Raw genomic sequence first — 14,957 nt, forward strand, 5'->3', positions numbered from 1 at the left:
TGCACATAATTATTTCAGTGTATTCATAAGGCCATTATATACATATCGTAAAAATGTATATAATAAATATGTAACATTTACATTTTTTTTTTTTTTTACTTTTTATGGATATTGTTTTTGGATACAGTTTTGCTTTATATCAGTTTCATCATGTGTCTCTTCTAGCAGTCAGTAGTTTGATCTGTTTAGTTTATTTTCAAATTCAAGTGTTTTTCTCTCTCTCTCTCTCTCTCTTCAGGTTTCAATGTAAATATCTCATCATCATTTGGAGTGCTGCATTTTTGAGCATTTTCTTCCACCAATTTTTGCAATGCAAGTAGATGTACATGTCCTCTGGGGGGCAGCATGTTTAGAACCTCCCAAGCCTCTGAGGGAAAGCTGACACACATGGATCCAATATCTAAACCTTCATACAGTAGAAGTAGACGACATGGAGCCATCCTTCATTCAGAGAAGGAAGTTAGTGGTGTTCATGTCTGCTACTGTTTTTCATTTGCAGTCACAAAACTTTTGAACAACTTCCAATCAACTTCTACTTTCACAAACGCAAAGGTGTACCTCCAGCCAATGTGATTCATAAAGATTTTCATATTGTTACTGATGCCTGATTATTAAAAAGCTATTACTCTTTCATTTTGCCTTTCAGAATTAGAGACATTATTTGTTATTTTGCCTTCCTTAAGTAAATGATAATGTTCAGCCCATTAGCAGATGTTTACTTAACCTAAAACATTTTCATTCAAAAAACTAAAACAAGAAACATTTACTTTTTTTTTTGATAATGAAAAAAAAAAACCTCTAAATTATACCAAACATTTTTTTTACAGCTATAATGTAACTTTGTTGCAGCTATAAATTGATTAACAAACATTTACTGTAAACAGGAACAGTTAATTTTTTAGAATAAAATAAAGACAAAAGTAAATATTACTGATGAAGATATCAGTAATCTATTCAGATAAGAATATGCAAAAAATGTATATTTTTGTCATTTGCTACAAGATGAAGACACCATCAGCAGTAAATCTGTCAGTGTGTTCAAATACAGCACCATCATATGCTGGACTGAAAATTAGGGGGTTCTAGTTATGAATGCTGAGTAATCAATCCCAATCAAATCTGGCATGAAAGGCCTTTAGAATTAGAGAGCATGAACCTGTAAATATAATTTTCTGCCACTTAGCCCTTAATGTACCCAATGTATATTTGGCTTTGACAATTCAATACCTGTGGTTTCACAGATTTACAGTGGCATGTCAAAATAGTCATCCACATTAATTGGTAATATGCTGAACAGAGGCAGATTTGGGTGACACATAGACTCCTAAAGTGTGGCGAGAAATTTTGCTAGGTTTACATCCATGATGGAATGTACAGTAGGTAACATACTTGTCTCAGTCCAGTGCCACAGACTGCTTTTTGACCAACTAAAACAAATAGTATTGAAGTGCTAATGTGGAGCCAGAAAAAATAAATCAATCAGCTTGTTTTCACTGTGCGTAGTCCACAGATTTTGTGAAAATTAAAAAATGGACTTTACAGAATATGAAAAGGTATACCATAACTGTAAACAAACTGAGTATGTTTAGCTCTCAGTAATTTGAATATATCTCTTACACCTACTGCAACAAAAGGTGTATTATTGCCATATTGCAGTTAATTCTGCTTTATTTGAACATCCATAATGATAGTAAAAACAATCAGTGTTGTGTGCCATATAAAATGTACAGTCTCGGCATGTACTGTAGCGCTCTATAGGCAGCGGTGAGCGTGGGCAGAGTTTCACACAGAACTCGTGTTTCTCCGTCAGCCGCAGTCACTGAGCAGCGCAGAGTTCTGGAACATTCCTGGAGATACTCAAAGAAGAACATACACATTGGGAGTTTGGACCCGGCCCAAGATAAATAAATCCAGGTTTACATTTTATGAGTAAATGAGATCATATCTAGTCGGCCCATGAAAGTTATGAGACGAAAATGCATGTCTGTGCTGCTGTTAAATCAAGATATTTCATCATGTCTACACAAGGCATATGGTTTGTGGGTGTTCGGGGTATAGAAATATGGCAGTGATGATGTTCATGACATCTGTGGTTAAGGGTTTCACACAGTCGTGTTGATTAATAAATCAGCTGGATCTTAGTACATTTGTTGCATTGATTAGACACTTCTGAAGAGCTCTGTCTAAACACACACAGCATTTTCTAAACAGTATACCAGATCATCTAATATTTTAGCTTTTGAGTAGCGATTAAATGTTTGGATGTTTTTGCATTTCCGTGAATGCTCTTCATTCATGACAGAGGGGTCAAGAACATAAGTTTGCATCGATTTTGCGGTTGGAAACTCATTACTGAACAGTTGGTGGGTAGCCTTCAAAGACATAGCTGTGTCTTTGAAGGCTACCCACCAACTGTTCAGTAAGGCTTATGCAACAGTGAGTACATAAACATTTATGAAACTTGGATTTACAAGTGTCTATATGCAAGGTCAGCAATTTGTCTCACATGTTCTTTGCTATTTAACACTCGATGAAATTAAATTTCAGTGGGCATGATGAGCTGTTGTCTTAATGAGGCACATTCATGTTTTTTTGATCATTGGATGCTGCAGATTATTCTAAGTTTTTGTTTACAAAGTCACATCTTTGATTTTTACACAACCACTCTGTTTCTACATGCAAACCCTGATTACCTTGGTAACAAGAGAAGGAGCTTGATCAAGCACGGGGTCCACATAACTGGCCCCAATAAATACTTTGTAGCACTTAATTTAGTTCCATGCCGTGGGCCATTAGCTCCTACAGTCTGTCACTCAGCAACTGTGCGGCTGATGGAGAGAAAATGCACAGCAGTGTCAATTTAATTAAATCCAGCTTGGCTGGGATCGGCTTTTCATCAGCCACGTATAGCACATTTCTGACAGGACCAGAAATTACTATTGATGCCCCTTTGCACAAAATGTTATTTTAAGTTATATATATATAGTTCCTGAGCTCATTCTATTATTTGGATAAATTAGTGGGATGCCAGTACAAAAGAAAAGAAGACAAAACTTGGGAACCCTAGCATTAAACAAAAGTAAACAGACAAATATATATATAATTGTTTTAAATGTATCTATTTTTTAGATCATATTTTGAAATGCAAGATAATGTACACTCTTTGACAACAGAAGCCTTTTATGAGACATATTAAGAAACATTGTGCTTCACTCTTTCTTTTTAAAATAATTATAAAATGTAATAAAATCATCAGTAGCGTTAGCAGACTATGAATTACCTACAATATTTAAAGGAACATAACACCACATTGTACTTGACTACTGGGTAAAAAAAAAAAAATGAGTTGCAAAGGTATAGTAAACATTTAACCAAAAACAGCATATTTGTGTAACGAGTTTGAAGGCCCTGTTTTTTTACTTGCTCACTTCAGAAAGGTGACAACACACACACACACACACACAAAATATTATTCTAATAAACAGATTTATAGTGTAATAACTCTAAGGATATACTTTGTTTTTAAGTAATCATTAAGATATCTGATAACCCTCATCACCTTAAAATAGTAACCCTCATAACCTTAAAAAAGCTACAACAAATTTGCATATGAACTCTCCAAGAAAATACCCCACAAGAAGCTAAAGATGTACCCTTTGGAGTATTACTGCATTTAAATATCTTATTAAAAATAAGATAAAACAACTGGCACTTTTAAAAAAGCAGGTTGCATACAGTATGAGTGTATGTGTGTGTGTGTGTGTGTGTGTGTGTGTGTGTGTGTGTGTGGTAACACTTTACAATAAGGTTAATTAGTTAACATTAATTAACCACTTTAGTTAACATGAACTAAGCCTGACCAATACTTATACAGCATTTATTAATCCTAATATTCATTTCAGCATTTACTAATGCATGATTAACATCAAAAGTTGTGCTTTTTAACATTAGTTAATGTGAATTAACATGTAATAACAATGAACAACTATATTTTCATTAACTAACATTAACAAAGAATAATAGCTACTATAATAAATGTATTGTTCATTGTTTATTCATGTTAGTTAATACATTAACTAACATTAACTATATATGTGTGTATATATATTTATATTTGTACTTTAATACATTTCAACTTTAAAATGATATCCCATAAACTTGTCTAGTTCAATGTGGTGTTTTCAGAATGTTTCTTCAAATGTGCACTGAATATTTGGGATGGAAATTCTCTCTAAACAAATAATCCATTGTATAAAATAGATTTGTTTAAAAAAAAAGACATGACAGATTCATTTGATTTACACATTATCCTCTCAGATTCTGCTAAGTTATGTTTATACTTTTCTTCAATGCTCTTTCCTGTGGTTTATACAGCATAAGTCTGCTTCATAAAGTTATCAAATAAGCAACCGTGTCTCTTTAGTCATGGTTTGTGAGGGGAGCACATATACTCTTCACAAAACAGCTTCATTAATATAGAACTACAAACAGACATCATAACACAGTCCACAACACACAAGACTATGAAACTCCAGAGATAATGCCATAATTTGTATTCATTAAGCAAGCATGTTTGATCGTTCTATGTTTTAACAACTTGAGTATTATGGCTGTGAAACAAGTATCAAAGCACTGCATGGGGCCCCACAGGCTTCGGCTGTATTAAAATCACAATCTGTCTAATTACAGGTATGCACTGTCGTAGCGGTAAGAAAAGATAAATGTTTTTTACAGTGATGCCTTGAAGGCTTTGTTAATACACTGACTGGAATAAATTCCTCATGCGGGGCACTCAGGTGCCACATTTCCTGTGCTGAGAGCCTTTTGGAAAAGCCTTCCTTGTGAGAGCGAGACTGTGACTCAAGCTGTTTGCACTCGAGCAGTGAGTAAACAAATCATCATCTCGCTCTTGATCCTGCAGTAAGCCCAATATGAGACCAAGCACTTGGCATTAAGATCACAGAGCGCTCGTCTGCCCTCAGTCTCGCAGTCAAACGCTGTGTGCTGCTAAACAGATTTTTGACTCAAATCCATGGGAGATGAGAGCGTCTACATGGGTGCCGTTAGTCAACAAGGGATAGCAAGCGCATTTACAAAAATGGGCTTTCTGAACAAACATGATTCGGCCTATCATGTAGCACTTTTTTAACGTGAATCAACTCAATTCAGTGTAAAGTAAATAGAATTAAATGCATCACAAAATATAAATATAATATCCACTTTTAAAATGTTGAACCTGGTCATGATTTAGTTTACAGTTCATCATGATTCTTAGGTTTTGTTCTCCTTGTGTTATTCTTAAAGTTCATTCAAATCAGCCACATGCAATTTCACTCCACAAACAGAAATCCATCTTCAAAAGCATGTGCTTTAAAAAGAGTTACTTTTAGTTGGCCTACCTGTTAGAGATAGTTTAAAGTTAAATCGATACACGTTAGGCTAGAGATATAATTTCGGGAGCTCTTGAGTATGTTGTGGCGGTGCGCCGTGTGACCCCGCGACTGCAGGGGCGTGTTTTTGATGCTTGGGAAAAGACACCACTTGGGTGGCTGGAGCGTCTAACTAACCTTTAATTCTTAATCCTCCGCCCAAACCTGACCCTACTGCATTCATTCGCATTAAATTGCCGGATGTCTGTCGCAAACATCTTTAAAACCAAAACGCTAGGATTTTCATCCTGAATAAAAACGAAAAAAGGTTTACTTTTCCCAGTTAGCCGTATCACTATTAAATCACAATTACTTTATTAAATATTCGATACTTATCATAATGTTTTTCTATTTATCTTTATTATTTATTTATTTATTTTTTACATAAAACGGTCTGCAATAGGCTACCATTAAAATTGAGTCCGACTCCAAAGTCCGATTGCCTATAGCCTTTCCCAGAGTCATCTACACGCGCATTATTAATATCCGATCATTTCCTGTCGGTCAGATAACAGCGAATGATTATCTGTTTTCAATTGTAATGTACTGTCGACTTTTATCTTGAAAGATGAGTGTCTCGCTTCCATTATCATGATAAAGATGACATAATATTAGTGTTCGGCATGAAGTGCATAAAGAATATCAAATAATTTTAATAATCGGGTTTAAAAAAAATTATATATATATAGAGGCCTATATATATATATATATATATATATATATATATATATATATATATATATATAAAACTGTGATTGTAACTAAGGAACCACAATAATCAGGTGAGTTTTGATGAACCACTATGATCACTGTTATCTATGGATTTTTTTTCTCTTTTTTAAGTTAAAGGTATGAGCCTCAACACTCAAGTTTTGTTTCCCACATGAAAGGTTTTCTGTTCTAGTCTGCCTATCAGTGCTGTTGTTTAGCACTTCAGCCAAGCCATACAGGCCCAGGGTAGGTTTGACTTCTAATATTTCAGTTCTCTTAATTTACAGCAAAACATATTGACCGTCTTAAGTTACAAAAGAAAATAAAATAAACAATGGCTATAGCAACTGTTTTTACAAGACTGACCTGACCTTCTTGCCATTTTGAGCAAGATGAAAAGGATGTAAATAATTTAACATTCATTTTAATGAACTTTAATTTAAATCTGTGATTTCTGATTAAGCAATACCCTTTCATCATTTAATCAAATTACTTCAAATTATTATTTTCTTATACAAAAAAATCTATATGCTATTTTTTTACTTGTTGTTTTTACATGTAAAAATTTATAAATTGTACATTTTATTTTTACATTTTGTCCTGCAGGAAAAAAGAGTTGGGCAAAGCAGTTCAGGACACTATAGTAATGTCTTGCCTACTGTAAATCATACAAGTCTATATGTTTTAGGTATATATAAAATCTATTACAAAATATTACAAATCATTGAAATGAGATATTCGTTTTCCACTGAAGTTTTCCCAATGGGAAGAAGATCCTGGGAATGAAGGAGGTGGAGCCACCGCAGGACATGGACATTACAGATTTTGACAGCGATCCTAACATGCTGATTTGGAAAGCCGTAAAAGAAGAAATACAGCAGAAATATGACAGACCTGAAGAGGATAAAGATGCTCTCTAACACTCATTTGACATAAAACGTACAGCTGATGCAAAACAGCCTGAAAACTACTTTCAGCTACTGGAACATGATCCGGTACGGATGTATGACAAACCAGAAGAAGACAGGGATGATCTATACCACAGCATGTTTGATGTAGCTGAAGAGCCAATGAGAGAAGAGAAGGACATAGTTGGAGGTAAAGTCTGACAAGCAGGCTCTGCCGATTAATATATTCCCTATTCACCCGGGTGCACGCAGAGCCAGAGGAAGATCTGGATGACCTTTATCATAAGCAGTGATAGAATAAGTATTATCATGTCTAAAGGATTGTAATACTGGATGTTAATTCATTATGCATAATTTTAATTAAATGCTCTCTATTTTTTAAACCTTGAAATGTGTTTTAACCTAGTTTCCATGTAAGCTAATATTGAACATAGAAAAAAAAGTTTATTTTATTTCTGTTTAGCATGTCTCAAATTCATCAATACACAGAGAAGACTGTGAGCATAATTAACAAGCAATATGGATCAATTCAAAAATAATTTTAGAATAAATGCATTACATTTTCTAATAAAGTAATAATTAAAAAAAATAATAATTAAAAGTTGAAAGTATTTATTGAGGCAAAGTATAAGAAAAGCAAACTTTTTATATTTCCATAGTCCTTATGAGAGAAGATTCAGAGCTCAGTTTAGCTGCTAATTCAAGGAACAGTGGGCAACAAAATCAAATGTTGCAGGTGGGGACTGAGCTTCACCTGTTGCCCAAGAAAAGCTACATTTGACCAGGTTTATTTGAACTTTAAGATCAAATGTTGAAATATTAAACAGAGCCGACTTTCATTCACAAAACCTTCATTAAAAAAATACATTTGAAACAGTTAAAATGCATTTTCAAATTTTATTTTATTGTATGCTTTTCTATAATTATGTATTAGAGGAAGTGTATTTTTACTTATTTTACATCACGCTACAAAAAGTATTAACAGAAAACTCTTTGAAATTTTGAGAAAAATTATGAACAGTAATTTTTGTAATCAAAATCTAAACAGATGGCATTAAATTAATAACATGCCTTTTTATATATACAATCTTTCTTATATAAAGTTATTTTCTATGTGCCTTATCTATAGGAATTTTGGTGTAATATCTCTGACACTGGAAAAACTGTACCAAGCAGCCTTGCTTCAGCACAGTTCAGCAGGCGGAATGACACCTTTCTTGATTATGAGATTTCCATACAGTGCAGTCTCCCTGTCGGACAGATTTAAGGATCATCTATTATGTTTATTATTATTATTTCTTAAATATAAAATATTTGAATAGTTGAAAAGACCAACCGTAGATCATAAATAAAACTGCTCACCCAGTTGCTACTACAGCAAATGCCTTCTTGGCACGCTCATAAAATGCAAAACGCTCAACAAACTTGAAGTTACCCTGAAAGAAAGAAAAAAGTACATCCTGGACAAATGATTTGCCTTTGTAATACTAGCTTGGCCCAATATAATATCAGCAGTGATGAAAAGTCCTCATCATATGAGTTATGACCTTTTATGTATATAATAGCTTACATCTGATCCTGCTTGTTTCAGGAGGTCAGAGTACTGGTCCCATACCGGCACTTTCAGGCCCTTCAATTTGTCACTCTGCACAAGATCCATGACAGCTGCCTAAAAAATCAGGCCTTATTCAGTGACAGACACAACTTACAATAATGATAAGTTACATACATGAATAAACAGGGTGTAAATTTGTGGTTGAGCCATTTCAAAAATTAAAGATGCCAGAAAATGGTACAAATGTTATCACCCACCGAATCATCATAGGTATCAAGAGGAAAAAGCCTCAGTATTGCCTTCAGAAGTTCTGGTATACCTACACCTTAAAAAGTAAAACCATATACTTGATTAGAAAACTAAATGCAAAGCTATCAGTGAGAAAAATGTCAGTTGGCTGTTCAATGCATATTGAGAATTATTTTGGGCTGAGTAGATCTGGAATTACAATAATCAGTTTATCACATGTCAGTTATCATTAGGCAACTTCTGCAAAACCATAAAAAGTTAGCGTGAGATTTCTTTCAAACAGTACAAGAACTATGAAAGTGCATATAAAACAATTTTGTTGTAGCCTATATAAAAAATAAATCCTACTATATTTTGTAAACACATACCATCTGCTCTGATCTCCACTGGACCACATTTACAAATAGATGAGGAAGGAAAATTTGCGTCTGCAAGAACTAAAAAAAAAAAAAAAAATTATACATGACAATCCACACACGGAGTTCGTAGTACTGTCCTGATGTCTCGCTTGCGCTCATGTGACAAAGCAGATCCACTCAGTGCTACCGACCGACCGAAAGTCGTCGCTTTTCAACACCAGCGGGAGGCGAATATGCGGATATGTGCTTTGGCTTAGAGATAATAAAAATGTGACATTTTTATGAGACACAGCCTACAAAGTTTTCTGAGTGACATTTTGATGATCGAAATGAAAGCGCGAGCTGCGCGGCACGGAGCGCTGCCAAAGCAACACCAATTCCCTCTTTACTGCACGAACTCGGATTTATCCGTGGCGTTTTTAAATCGTATCTAACCTTGTATAAACCAGTGACAGGTTATATTTATCCAAACAGGTATGTCGTCTATTAGACGCCAGATGTCACATGCGTGTCACAAGAACGTCAGGCTTCAGGAAGTTTGGCGTGACGTTCGTTAAAAAAAGAAAATTGTTGTCTAATCTCATTTACGACTTACCAAGTTCATCTCCATGGCCCATTTGCGCCAAAACATACAATAATTCAGGCGTAAGTACGGACGGGATTCCTTTTAGTATGACCATTTCAAAGCAGTGAGTTGTTTGTGAGGAATCATGTGACCCTTTAAATGTATTTCAATTGGTTAAACAAAGGTAGAGCTACGTTTCTAACGCAACCTGCGTTTGGAATAGCCTACGTAGTTTACGTACCTCTGAGGACCCATGACAGCAGCAGTTTTTTTTTTCGGATAAATGTACGACCGTTATGCACATAGGTCTTCTAATGATACTTTCCGTTTCAGTATAAGAAAGCATATTAATTTAATTATCACTGAATTGGCATTTTTCAATAGTAGCTAGGCTTAGTTGTTTTTGCATTCACATTTCAAAAACATACAGGCTATAAATGATTAATTAGCAAACTACTACCCATTAAAACTATAACGTCAGTGGCAGCACTAGATCAACAGGTCTATCAACAGGTGTTTACATAATCATTATTTCACATTATTAAATGCATGACTTTGAATCTCTGACGACGACCAAGCATTTAATTTTGCGCAGTGTGGCATTAGGCTAACATATAAAACTTTAGGTAGTCTAAAAAATTGAGGAAAGATCCGTGTACTCAAGCCCATCATCTGAAGATCATCAAAGATCCCCGGGCACAGGCCTTCTGCGCGTGCACTAAAATTCCCAAAAGATATATCAAGTATCAAATGCCTAAGCACATTCTACTGTCATTAAGAAAAAAAATAAGTTTTTTTCCCCCTATCACGTGGAGACATTTATGTGAAGAAGAAAAAAAAATAGAAAGCTTTATCCTACTCGGGTCTAAATGAAGAGCGACACCTAAGACGTGCAGTATAGTAGCCTATATTGATAAAGAAGAACTGCTGGTGATGTTGTTGTAATTCAGGGTAATTTGCTCCGAAAGAGGTGTGTGGAGGCTATGCAGCTGCAACATGTTGAGTGAAAGTTGAAAGATGGAAGACTGATGGAAGAAAAGACATTCTGAGGAGCCAAGACTGTCTGATCAGTTCAAAGCGCTTTTCTTTCACCGAGGAACCATGCTGCTCCCGCTTTGATTCTGCTTTTTAAATGAGTTTATCACGCTATGAGGAGCTGCCTCTGCCCAAATGTAACGTTTTGCCCCTTTTGTCTGCGCTGAGCGCCTCAATTCGGTCTACATTTATTATTTTGACCTTTCGTTAGCAGGGGATATACTTCAAAGTGGACCCTCTCTTTTGCTGTTTTTAAGGAGACCTTTGTGCTGTCGCGGTGTGTGGAGAGAACGGTTTTTCTCTTCTTTTAAAAGTTTTGTTCCAGGGGCTGAGAAGGAAGCTGGAGTGTGAGGGAATATTGAATGAAAATTAAAATCAATTAGGCTACGGACGTTTGAGAGATCTTGGAAAGACCCCGTGCGAAAAAAGCCGAGATTTTCAAGTGAGAAAATTGTTGGTGTGCAATTGAGATGAATAGGCTGTTCCTTTAATTACATCTGCCGTGGTCCTTCTGGACGCTTTATTTCACTTAGGCTACAATATTCAGTTTTTAATGCGTAAAAGTGGGTTGTAAGTTCTCTGGTGATCTTTAACCTGACAGCTGATTAAAGTTATGATTAAGCAACGTTATTGTTATTCATCAATAACTGAAGTTTAGCGGTTTAGTTTAAAAAGCTGCAACTTTTCGTAAATTAGGTTTTATTAAATTTAGGTTATTAAAATACGAATAGCCCCACAAATAGCAAGTTATTAAAGTATTTTTTTTAAAGTAGGCTAAATTAAAAAGCGCAAATTAATAAGCTGAAAATGCTTATTTATAAATAATAATTTCAATAGTGATATGTTAAAATGTATGAGATAACCTGGTTTCTAAGAACAATATTAGATTTTTTTAATAAGAGTTTTTGCTATGATATGTTGATCCTGTCGTTGGTTTATAAACAAACATCACTATGCCGCACGAAACCTGTATTGCGTTTAGGCTATGAACATTGTAATTTGCAGTGTCCTCCAAAACCCCATGTTGCAATATATCAATAAAACACTTAATAATATTACATTATACTGAAAGGATTTTTTTTGTCAAATAGCAGATATATAAATGTTTAAATAGTAAAAATACTACTACAGCGACTTTATTACCTCAATGATAACCTCAACGAAAGACTGAAAATACACCCACAGCACCATCTAGAGTGTACAAAGTGGAATTGTGAGTTGTCTCACGTCCTATACCAAGGAATTTCTGTCAAATAAGAGCAATATCAACATACAAAGTCAAATCAGAGGGGTTCTTCAAAATTTTCAATAGTGTTGTAAAGTTAGCACTAAGCATGAATGAGTTACTCTATTTATAGTGTATTAATAAAAGAAGGTTTCAAGGTGATAATACCAGACCATCAACAATACCCAAAGATTGATTAGAAATGGTTAATTTATAAATTCAACTAAATGTGAGCTCACTGAACAACATGCAAGTTTGTCAACACAGAGGTATAGATCTTGATGTTTTTCAGAAACACTTAATAAGAAAATTAAGGCAAAGTAGAGTACTATAATAACAGCATTTGATCACAAACTAAACACTTCGGTATTTTCCATTGGAATTTTAATTGTCCTGGAAAGCAGCCTTTCGCTTCTCAACAAAAGCAGTCATGCCCTCCTTTCTGTCCTCCTGCAAATTAGAGAAAGTTTAAGAATGAAGTCATCTTTTTCCTCAAAAATTATAAGTGGAATAAAAGTGACGCACCGTTGCAAAGGTTGCATGGAACAATCTTTTCTCAAGTCGATTGCCCTCAGCTAAAGTCAGTTCAAATGCTGTAATTAAAGGCAAATGAAACTGTCAGTTTCTAAAAGGATGTACAGGACTATCTGTATTTTTTAACTCCATGAGCCTAATGTCAGTCATTCATGAAACATGAGCAGAATATATTTCAACAATAAAAGTATCAACCATCTATTTAATAAGACTCTTACCGGCGTTAACAGCTTCTTTTGCCATCGCAGAGACAAGTTTGGAATTGCCAGCTATTTTCTCTCCACATCTGATCGCTTCTGAAACCAGCTGATCCACAGGAAACACTTTGCTTACCAGACCTGTGAAGATGAATACATTAGTCCACTTCTTTAATTGAGAGAAGAAAGAACCTGTAGTATATGGCAAAAGAAAGTTTGAAAGACAAACCAGACTGTTTTGCGTCCTGAGCTGAGATTCTGTCTCCTGTGAGAACCAATTCCATTGCAAGGGATTTCCCCACTGCTCTTGTAAGCCTCTGAGTGCCACCAGCACCTGGAACCAAAGAAATGCTGTCTTTTTAGCTGCTTTGTTCTTCAGCAATGAATCAACTAAACCAAAAATACTGATGCGTTATTGTACCAGGAATGGTCCCAAGCAGGATTTCTGGCTGTCCAAACTGTGCTTTCTCCCCAGCATAGATTATGTCACACATCATGGCAAACTCACATCCTCCACCAAGCTGGACAGGACAATACATTCATGTTTATGCTTGAGAGGGAATAAGGTTTAAACAGTCTTTCTAGTGAATGGATTTAAAACATGTACCTACCGCAAATCCATTGACTGCAGCAATAACAGGCTTTTTGACAGTTGATACTCTATTCCAATGTGCCAAGAAGTTTCCACCATAGCACTCTTGAAAGGTTCGATTCTGCATCTCTTTAATATCAGCTCCAGCTATGAAAGCAAATGTGTCAATAAAACACAATGATCAGCCCAGAACAATTCTATATAACACACAACTAATTTCACAGACAGTTTCACACCTGCAAAGGCTTTTTCACTTCCTGTGACGACAATTGCTCCAACTTCGCTATCAGCCTCAAATGCATCAAGGGCTTTGCCCACCTCCATCATAAGTCCATCACAAAGAGCATTCAGGGCCTTTGGTCTGTTCAGTTGGATGAAACCAACATTCTTCTTTTCACCCTTTTTGTCAACTAGTATGTACTGATACTGGCCTCCTGCAATAGAGATGAAAGTAGGGGGACAAATTAACTTGGATCCATGCAGTTTTATAATAATTTAAAACAGTATGGATTTGGCATATATATATCACCTCATTAGAGTTCACAAGATGTCATGGCTTTTTATTTTAGATATATTTCTACTATCCGCACTGTATTATTATGTTGTTCTTAAATATGTGTTAACTGTAAACGGTCAGACACGACAGACAGACGGACGGACGGACGGACACACACAGTAATTAATTGCAGCTACTATAAAGCTCATTTCTTTCCATTAATAGGTTAGAGATGCTACTACAATACATTCAGCAGTCACAGAACCAGAGCACGCAAAACTCGAGAGTAACATTGAAAATGAAGCCATTAATTTTACGGAGACAATGGTTCTGTTACCTGAACTGCACTGCCTTTTTGCCGCGAATGCAGAAGGTAGCAGTTTACTGTGTTTGAGCAGTAATCCTGTGGATCTGCAGAGCAGCGCCATGGCTGTGTGTGTTCAGGTCAACGGTGACACTGCGACGCTAAAGTCGCGCTGGTTGGATCTCAATGGTTACGTCATTACGTATACGGGATGCCAGATACTTTATTTAAAAAACCTCCAGTTACAGTTATTCCACTACAGCCTCTTTCAGGGATGTTGGAATTTGGAATAGCCTACGTAATTTACGTACCTCTCAGTCAGGACCCATGACAGCAGCAGTTTTTGTTTTTCTCTCAGATTACTGTACGACCGTTTATGCACATATGTCTTCTAATGATACTTTCCGTTTCAGTATGAGAAAGCATATTCATTTAATTAGCACTGAATTGACGTTTTTCAATAGACTTAGTTGTTTTTGCATTTAGATTTCTAAAACATACAGGCTATAAATGATTAATTAGCAAACTACTACCCATTAAAACTCTAACGTCGGTGGCAGCACTAGCTAGTGCAGATTCTATCAACAGGTGTTTACAGAATCATTATTTCACATTATTACATGCATGACTTTGAATCTCTGACGACGACCAAGCATTTGATTTTGCGCAGTGTGACATTAGGCTAACATATAAAACTTAAGGTAAAAACATTGAGGAAAGATCCGTGTACTCCATCCCATCATCTGAAGATCATCAAAGATCCCCGGGCACAGGCCTTCTGCGCGTGCACTAAATTCC

At 35.6% G+C, this 14,957-nt stretch overlaps 2 protein-coding genes across 2 annotated transcripts; both read right to left on the bottom strand.

Annotated features, from left to right (window-relative positions):
* Positions 1–7,931: 7,931 nt before the first annotated feature.
* LOC128026223 (fucose mutarotase) lies at positions 7,932–9,964 on the bottom strand. The gene is made up of 6 exons (XM_052613088.1): positions 9,807–9,964; positions 9,221–9,289; positions 8,861–8,928; positions 8,619–8,717; positions 8,411–8,484; positions 7,932–8,298 (listed from the first exon to the last, which is right to left on the bottom strand). Exons 1-6 carry the CDS (start codon positions 9,889–9,891, stop codon positions 8,232–8,234), a joined length of 462 nt encoding a protein of 153 aa, XP_052469048.1. The 5' UTR covers positions 9,892–9,964; the 3' UTR covers positions 7,932–8,231.
* Positions 9,965–11,931: 1,967 nt separating this feature from the next.
* LOC128026219 (enoyl-CoA hydratase, mitochondrial) lies at positions 11,932–14,410 on the bottom strand. The gene is made up of 8 exons (XM_052613083.1): positions 14,193–14,410; positions 13,596–13,793; positions 13,379–13,506; positions 13,189–13,288; positions 12,997–13,101; positions 12,789–12,908; positions 12,562–12,629; positions 11,932–12,486 (listed from the first exon to the last, which is right to left on the bottom strand). Exons 1-8 carry the CDS (start codon positions 14,281–14,283, stop codon positions 12,421–12,423), a joined length of 876 nt encoding a protein of 291 aa, XP_052469043.1. The 5' UTR covers positions 14,284–14,410; the 3' UTR covers positions 11,932–12,420.
* Between the last annotated feature and the right edge of the window lie 547 nt (positions 14,411–14,957).

Source organism: Carassius gibelio, chromosome A13 (assembly GCF_023724105.1).
Source record: "Carassius gibelio isolate Cgi1373 ecotype wild population from Czech Republic chromosome A13, carGib1.2-hapl.c, whole genome shotgun sequence".
NCBI lineage: Eukaryota > Metazoa > Chordata > Actinopteri > Cypriniformes > Cyprinidae > Carassius > Carassius gibelio.

What these genes read in the sequence shown, in the direction of transcription:
- LOC128026223 (XM_052613088.1), bottom strand. Translation starts at nt 9,891, where the DNA reads ATGGTCATACTAAAAGGAATCCCGTCCGTACTTACGCCTGAATTATTG. An exon ending in GGGCCATGGAGATGAACTTG is followed by an intron (nt 9,290 to 9,806) that starts GTAAGTCGTAAA and finishes TTTTTTTTTTAG; the next exon opens with TTCTTGCAGACGCAAATTTT. An exon ending in TGAAACAAGCAGGATCAGAT is followed by an intron (nt 8,485 to 8,618) that starts GTAAGCTATTAT and finishes TCTTTCTTTCAG; the next exon opens with GGTAACTTCAAGTTTGTTGA.
- LOC128026219 (XM_052613083.1), bottom strand. Translation starts at nt 14,283, where the DNA reads ATGGCGCTGCTCTGCAGATCCACAGGATTACTGCTCAAACACAGTAAA. An exon ending in AAAAGAAGCTGTTAACGCCG is followed by an intron (nt 12,630 to 12,788) that starts GTAAGAGTCTTA and finishes CTTTAATTACAG; the next exon opens with CATTTGAACTGACTTTAGCT. An exon ending in TCCATGCAACCTTTGCAACG is followed by an intron (nt 12,487 to 12,561) that starts GTGCGTCACTTT and finishes TCTAATTTGCAG; the next exon opens with GAGGACAGAAAGGAGGGCAT.